This window comes from Camelina sativa, chromosome 10, assembly GCF_030686135.1.
Source record: "Camelina sativa cultivar CO46 ecotype springtype chromosome 10, ASM3068613v1".
Taxonomy (NCBI): Eukaryota; Viridiplantae; Streptophyta; class Magnoliopsida; order Brassicales; family Brassicaceae; genus Camelina; species Camelina sativa.
Window position 1 is genome coordinate 12,952,860 of NC_141889.1, and position 8,155 is coordinate 12,961,014.

General features: G+C 33.2%; 1 protein-coding gene and 1 pseudogene across 2 annotated transcripts; both read right to left on the reverse strand.

The window, feature by feature from the left end:
- Positions 1 to 815: 815 nt before the first annotated feature.
- LOC104718917 (cytochrome P450 708A2-like) lies at positions 816 to 2,861 on the reverse strand (annotated as a pseudogene). The gene is made up of 6 exons (XR_015569062.1): positions 2,594 to 2,861; positions 2,178 to 2,491; positions 1,927 to 2,076; positions 1,335 to 1,831; positions 1,120 to 1,247; positions 816 to 1,028 (listed from the first exon to the last, which is right to left on the reverse strand). The product of XR_015569062.1 is annotated as a cytochrome P450 708A2-like (transcript).
- Positions 2,862 to 3,901: 1,040 nt separating this feature from the next.
- LOC104718916 (cytochrome P450 708A2-like) lies at positions 3,902 to 7,168 on the reverse strand. The gene is made up of 7 exons (XM_087467922.1): positions 6,795 to 7,168; positions 6,095 to 6,407; positions 5,831 to 5,980; positions 5,223 to 5,567; positions 4,692 to 4,874; positions 4,478 to 4,605; positions 3,902 to 4,382 (listed from the first exon to the last, which is right to left on the reverse strand). Exons 1-7 carry the CDS (start codon positions 7,001 to 7,003, stop codon positions 4,292 to 4,294), a joined length of 1,419 nt encoding a protein of 472 aa, XP_087324048.1. The 5' UTR covers positions 7,004 to 7,168; the 3' UTR covers positions 3,902 to 4,291.
- Between the last annotated feature and the right edge of the window lie 987 nt (positions 7,169 to 8,155).

Sequence of the window (8,155 nt, forward strand, 5' to 3'; positions counted from 1 at the left end):
GTTGAGACAAATTTTAACTGGTTTGTACGTGGAGTGTTCTACCGAATGAAGGAAGAATATATTTTATTGATTAACAATCGATCAAAATAAATATAAATCAATATCAACACTCGTTGTAGGATGGTCCCATAAGTCAGTCATTAGTCGCTTAGCTTGGAAGTGGATGCCAAACTCACGGTTGCTACTTCTTGGATTATGATGATGTCATGATGATATAGTAGATAACGACGATCTTGTCAGTCATGTATACGACACCAATCCCATATGATTGGGAGATGGGAAGTGCAGTAAATAAGGAGGAGGGGAAAACCAGGTTCATTAAATAGTGTGTATGTGTGTTTGTGTGTGTGGGCATCCAAAGTCCCATCTTAATAATTCAAAAAACCCCTCGGGATATCAAATCTTCTCTTCTTCATCATCTATTCATTTTTTTTTTGTTATCACCACTTTCCTAGCTAGAACATTAAAAGACAAATTATGGAGCGTCGTAATTGTAATTTAATCCTAAAGCTTCGTTGTTATATTTCACTTTCGTCTTTATGGGAGGGGAGGGGGATGTTAGAGAAATGTGTGTGTTTTGGGGTTGTGATGAGAGAACCCACATTTTCAATTGAATATGCATCTAAGATGCAGCATCTTCATAATACGTATTTAACGTCTTCAAGAACTTTTCTACCACTTAATTGGCAGATTTAGGGATTTTTTTTTTTTTTGGGCAAAGGGCAGATTTAGGAACTATGTATGTTTCCGTGTAATTCAATATCATATCACAATTCAGTACTTTCTGAACAACAAGTCACGACAAAATGAGATCATTGTGAAAGTAAAAAAGAGTTTACTAGATAACATCGTATGACTTTTATCCATTTAAGCATTCGAGCCAACAACCTTAATTAAGAATATAACCACCACTCTAATAACCATCAGAGTTATCCTCTTTGGATTCTTCTGAGATTTGAACATCAGATCCACATGGAAACATAAGCATAAACCTTCGAAGTACGGTAGTCTCTTTTTTCATTGACCACCTTCAAACCATGGGTACATAGAAATACATGTAAGTGAAAAAGCTTTGAATTGTTAAAAAATGAATTAAAGCATTTAGTGATAAGAGTGAACCTGTATCTAAACAGATGATGGATAAAAATGGCCATCTGAAGCTTAGCGAACTCAGCTCCTACGCATAGTCTAGAACCAGCGCCAAAGGGAATGTAAGTCTTGGAGAGGATTGAGCCCAAGTCTTCCCTCTAAATTTTTAGTGTTTATTTTATGCTGAAAAATCTATAAAAAATATTTGCATAAGTTAAAAAGATGGAAGTTTAAATTTAACTCACCTTCCAACGCCATGGATTAAATGTTAACGGGTCATCGTACTTCTCTGGATTGAAATGGACATTAGCATAGCCCATGAAGATCCAACCAGCTGGAATTGTGTCATCACCAAATTTAAAATCATGATCGGTTATTCTAAGAACTGTTGGCGCTGTGCTTGTTATCCTAAGCGACTCATTTATCACCTGAAATAAAACACCATATTTGTTTGAACTACTATATATATCAAACTAATTCCATCATGCTCTCTCTTCAACTCTTGCTTGACTTTAGGGTGATCGTTTATGAGTTTTACTATAGCCGCAAGGATTCCTGGCGTTGTTTCATTAGCAATCAAAAAGAAAGTGTATATGTATTCGATCGCATTCTCTATGCTCATAGTATCCGCTCCACTTTTAGTTTCTCCAAATATGATCTTGAAAAACTCCCCAAATTCCTCCCCTGATGCTCTCTTCTTTAATATCGTCTCTTTTATTAACTTCATCATCAGCTTTCTTGCCTGTCAAAAAACACATTTTTGTTTTGAGTCCTTTACAACCAAATCATTTGCACATATATAGTGCTATAAAGGTTATATAAACTGAAAATATGTACCTTCATCATTCGATAAACACCATTCCCAGGAACGTTCAAAGAGAATTGAAACCACTCCCTTGGAAAATATCTCCAACATAGTGCGAGTTGTTTTGCCGCCTCTGGTTCCATTTCGCCCATAACTTTCTTTGCAAGGCATTCGATTAAAATCTATAAATTTTGATGAGATGATACATTAAGTAATTGAGTATAAGTAATAATGCAAAGAGTTGCAAACTGTACTATATGGATGGATTTTTTTTTTTTTTTACCTTGCTTGATGTTTCCTTGACGTTAACGAAGCCGTTCCTAGCTCCTTCCTTCATGTATGTGTGAGCCAAAAGATCGATGTCTTCAACCATCCTCAGTTTTAAACCTTGTGGACCCAACAATTGGAATGTCAAGTTTCGAACATGTTTATGTGACTCTTTGCTCTGGATAAACAAGTTGTTTTCCCCAAATAGTCGTAATATGCTTTTCGTGATACCAGGCAGATATTGCCTTCGCTATCTCCACATTTAATTCAATATCCATCGAGATTATAGCTTTTCTTCCAAATAGGCTTGTCCGAAAAACTGGTCCATATCTATTTTTTCCCGTAAAAGACAAGACAACATTTAGGAGTAATGTAAAAAAAATATGTTGAAACATACATACATATGCATGCTGGAGAAATTAGCAAAAGTACCTAGTGATTCTCTCCTTGATGAATGTTGGAAGTTGACGAGCGTCATGAAGTTTCATGAACTCAAAAGTCTCTCCAATGATTAGAAAACCCATTGACCCCGGAGGTAATTTTCCATTTGTTTTTGGATTTCTCCACTGATAGATCCAATGAAATAACTTGACCACTATGATTGAAACTATCACAGTGAGTAATTCATAAACCTCTACCATGTTAACTTATTTCATTCTTTCTACCTTTGGATTATATTGGTTTGAGGGTTTAGGGATGCATGATTCTACGACGGATGTGCCCTCTTTATGCTACTGCTCTCTCGTCGATTAAAAAGGAATACTATATAATTTTTTTCAAGTTGGTTGAGACACTGGTTGGTACAGACAATAACTCACTGCTAAATCTTTTTTTTTTTTTTGGTTCACTCTAACTTTTTTAAAATTATTGTTAGTTTTTGGTCTAGATCATTTAAGAAGAAAACGTTTTTTTTTTTTTGTGGTTTAAGAAGGGTAACACGAAAAGAAGTTGTAAAAGAATTTCAAATTTTACTTTGTGAACTCATCACCACACTACACACAACTACTTTTAAAAACCAAATTTATCGAATTTATCAAAACTACATATATATGAGAGATTACACAGTCATTTGTACATGTACTTGGAGGTGTATGTGGTATGGACGTATGGTGATGTTATACATGCATAACAATGTACGTGTGACTGTGTGAGTTATTTGGTTGTTTGGTCTTTGGTAAAAATAAAATTGTAGAAAAACACACAATAATGAATGAAATTACTGATTATATGATGAACTACATTCTTTTTCATTATCATTTTTTGTTTTCGGGTGATTTTTCAATAAGATTTCAATATTGTGTTGCTTGACGCATACGGAATTTGTAACGAGACGTATTGAATGTAAAGTACATGTGCGATTGATTATGTTGCTTGTCTATCAAGTTTCACGTGTTTAAAATGTCCGCTGGACAGCCTGGACGTATATAAAGTCCACGCTTCGAGAATCGAAGAAGTGATATAAATAGTTGTACACGAAAATCAATCCTTACACTATGATTTTGTTAACAAAACTTTAATGTAAGCAAGAATTCGATCTCTCTTTCCTTGCATAAGTTATTGATTTTATTTTTGGGTTTTTGAATTAGATAAGTTAAAACATAATTTAAAGCCATGGAGTAATATATGGTGAATTATGACCCGAACAAGGCGGTGATGTAGTTTGCTAAATTTCGCAGTATGAATAGAAATATCTTCCTTTATTGATTCATAAGATATTGGTATATATAAAAGTATGAAAACTAGGGTAAATATTGGTATTCAACGACTCGGCACGATCGTTTACAGGGCTTTCTTGAGCAATACGTCTTTCAGATATAGTTCATTTTTTAGTAATAGTTTTGCTTGTGACATAAAAACTCTAAAACTGTTAATTATTGCATTTTCTTCACGAAATAACAAATAACTAATCAGTCTGTTTTTTAAAAAATATATATATGTTTGAGGATGAATCAGTGATAACAAAATATTTCAACCTATAAGTGATCGTAGAATACAATATTATAGAATATTTAGATGGCTTATTGACTATCCTTTTAGTATATTTATTTTACCCCGGTAAAATATATTTCTGACTCCCACAAGGACCTCCAATGAAATACAATCACTCTAATAACCAACATAGTTATCCTCTTAGGTGTCTTCTGAAATTTGAACATCAGATCCACTTGGAAGCATAAGTATAAACCTTCGAAGTACTGTAGTCTCTGTCTTCATTGACCACCTTTGAACCATATGTATAGACATAAGTAAAAATAAAACTTTGACTGAATATAAAACTAAATTGAATGTCCAAATGACTGAGTGATAAAAATGAACCTGTATCTAGACAAATGATGGATAAAAATGGCCATCTGCAGCTTAACGAATTCAGCTCCTACACATAATCTAGAACCAGAGCCAAAGGGAAGGAATGTCTTGGATACGTTCACACTCAAATCTTTTCCCTGATAAATTTAATAAATAATGTCAGTATTAGTTTAAAATCCTGTTAAATTAATTAGATTAAAGGATGAAGATCAAATAAAATCACCTTCCAACGCCATGGATTAAATACTGAAGGGTCATCATACTTTTCTGGATTGAAATGGACATAAGGATAACCCATGAAGATCCAACCAGCTGGAATTGTATAATCACCAAATTGGTACTCACGATCAATTATTCTAAGCACCGTTGGTGCTGTGCTTGTGATCCTTAGCGACTCAGTTATCACCTAAACCAAAACGCATTGTTCAAAATTAATAGAATATATATGACAAAATCTCCCTATATAATATAGTATCAATAACATAGATTCTAAATGATTTAAATTTGAATGGTGATCTACAACAGCAATACTGACACAAAGTAGTACTAGACTACACAACTCATATTTTTTTTGTTATTTACCAATGTATTATATTATATATAGATATATAAGTTTTACTTATTCAATTTAAACTCACCCTTAGTTTAAGTCGAATGTAGGGGTTTTTTTTTTTTTTGAGAAAATTACTTTTCAAATAATATACTGGAGATATTTGAATCCTTGTTATAATATTTTCTTTTGTTGGATACTCACCATCTGAGTGAAAGTCATTGATTTGTAATCTTCCCATGTTAGGTCAGCCTTCTCCTTCTTCTCAATCTTACTTTGGACTATTCCTTCATGTTCTCTTTTCAACTCTTGCATGACTGTAGAGTTATCGCTTATTAGTTTTATTGTAGCCGCTAAGACCCCTGGTGTTGTTTCGTTAGCAATCACAAATAAAGTAAAGATGTAGTCGATCGCTTTCTCTACGCTGATAGTGTCTGCTCCTCCATCCATTTCCCCAAAGATGATCTTGAAAACCTCCCCAAACTCCTCTCCTGATGCTCTTTTCTTAAGTATTGTCTCTTTTAGTACCTTCATCATCCGATTTTTCGCCTGTCACATAACACACATGCCTAGTTCAAGAAAAGTGAAGGCACTTGGTGTATGGGGGTTTTATGTTATCCAAAAAGTTATTGACTTTTTTTCAGCTATGTTTCTAATAAGATTATATGAGGACGTCGTGTATTTTATTAAAAAGATGCTTATGGACATTAAAAAAAATTATTTGATTTGAAAAAACCATTACCTCTATTGTTTTCCCCCAAACCCTATGCGAACAGAGTGCTATTAAGGTTAAATGATCTAAAAAAACGCACCTTAACCATTCGATAGGCACCAGTTCCTGGAACGTTCCAAGAAAATCGAAACCATTCCCTAGGAAAATATGTCCAACAAAGTGTGAGTTCTTTTGCCGCCTCGTGTTCCATGTCGCCCAGTACTTTCTTCGCAAGACATTCAACAATAATCTGTAACGTGATATGTCATTGGTAAGATGATCCATTAAAGTAACTGAGTAAAAAAACTTAGAACGTAATCGTGCTGATGCGTTACAAACACTGTAAAATGGATGACACTTTTACCTTGCTTGACGTTTCTTTAATGTCAAGACTGCCGTTCCTAGCACCTTCTTCCATGTGTGTGCGAGCCAATAAATCAATGTCTTGAATCATTCTTAGTTTCAAACCTTGTGAACCTAAAAACTGGTTTGTCAAGCTGCGGGCATGTTTGTGTGTCTCCAAGTTCACAAACAAGTTGTTTTCCCCAAATAGCCGCTTTAAGCTCTTTGGCATACCAGGAATATTATTTGTCTTTGCTATCTCCATATTTACTCCAATATCAGTCGAGATTATAACTTTGCCTCCAAATAAACTTGTCCGAAAAAGTGATCCATGTCTAATTTGTTTTCATTAGGAAAAAAGGAAAAAGTAAGACACCATAGTTGACTTTGCTAGGAGTAGTTAATTTAGAGAAAACTTTATCACTATACAATATTTCTTGAGAAGTATAAAACTGATATTTAATTGATATGTGTTTGGTATTATCTAAAATTTGTTTTTCTATATTAACTTTTAAATTTAAGCAAAGAACCTTATTGTAGTTATCTGTTAATATATTTCAGTAAAAAGTGAGTTTATAGCTAGCCAGTTACTCCAAAAAAAGGAAAGTGGGTTCCTTTATATATTGAGGTTTATGTGTTATAGAATTTGACTAATGTTGGATCGTAGGGGTCATATATATATAGTTATTAAGTTAATTACGATAAATAAAAACATGAATAACCTGAGTACTTTCTTCTTCACGAAAGCTGGTAACTGAATAGCATCATGAGGCTTCATAAACTCAAAAGTCTCTCCAATGATTGGGAAACCCATTGATCCTGGAGGTAGTTTTCCATTACTCTTCGGGTTTCTCCACTGATAGATCCAGTGACACAACTTTACCACTATGAGTGAAACTACCACAGCCCACAACTCATAAACCTCTACCATGTTAAGTTTTATCTCTTTTTTTTTCTTCTTTCAAATATTTTGGTTATGATGTTGGTTGTAGGATATTTAAGGGAGGAGGCTCTGCTCTCTCTTAATATATATACTAGTTCTTCCTTTTAGATGTACTCTATATTTAAGAGAACGTGGCTTGTTACGGAGGATGACATTTGTACCCATAAGGATGACAATCTTAAATGAATATTAGATTTTCAGACATGTAACGGTACTAAAAAACACATAATTCCCTTAAATAAAATAGATTAAGTCTGATTGCCATTTCTCTTAATCATCTTCAATATTCTTATTTGACCAATTCGCTCTATATTTGATCAAGTTGATAATAGTAAAAAGATTACTCTTTTCTCAACTAGTCTGAAAGAAAACTCGTAGAACTAGATTCATTCCCTTTTATTTAATGGAAATTTATATTTTGCAAAAAGATAAGTACAGTATGGCCGGAGTTATCTCTGGTCCTACTGTTTTGCTTAATATTATTGACATGCAATGGCCACTTTTAAATAGGGGTGTATGGAGTATTCTGAGTAGGCATGGGCATAAAATTCGAAACTGAAAACTGAACCAGTAAAAACTAATTCTGATACCAAATCGAATAGTAAAAAAATTTACATAAATAAAAAATCTTTTTTATCTAAATAATAAAATGTTTAAATAACCAAAATAGCTACAAATTATAATTATATTTGTCAACTTGTACAATTTATATTATAACAAAATATATTTTTTAGCTTTTTTATGAAAATCGATCCAATCCGAGTCAAACCCCAACATTTTTTCGAATAGAATAGTCATAAAATTTATCAGAATCTAATTTTGATTTTTGAGTATGAAGATATAACACGACAATGTAAAAATGTTGAAATGATTGAGCTGGACTTTTTGTTTGTCTGCCATGGTTGACTTGGACTTTATAAATAAATAAACGGTTTTTCCAGATGATTTTTTCATTTTTTTTTTTAATTCAGTTTGTAACCAGCCAACTAGGACTTAATATCTTGGATTGACCAAAAATTGTAAAGCGGAAATAGGATATAAAGTTTACGTGATTCACGAGGAAGGTTATGTATCAACTGAACCAATTGACTCAAAGGTTATGTATCAAAGGTTATGTATCAACTGAACCAATTGACTCAA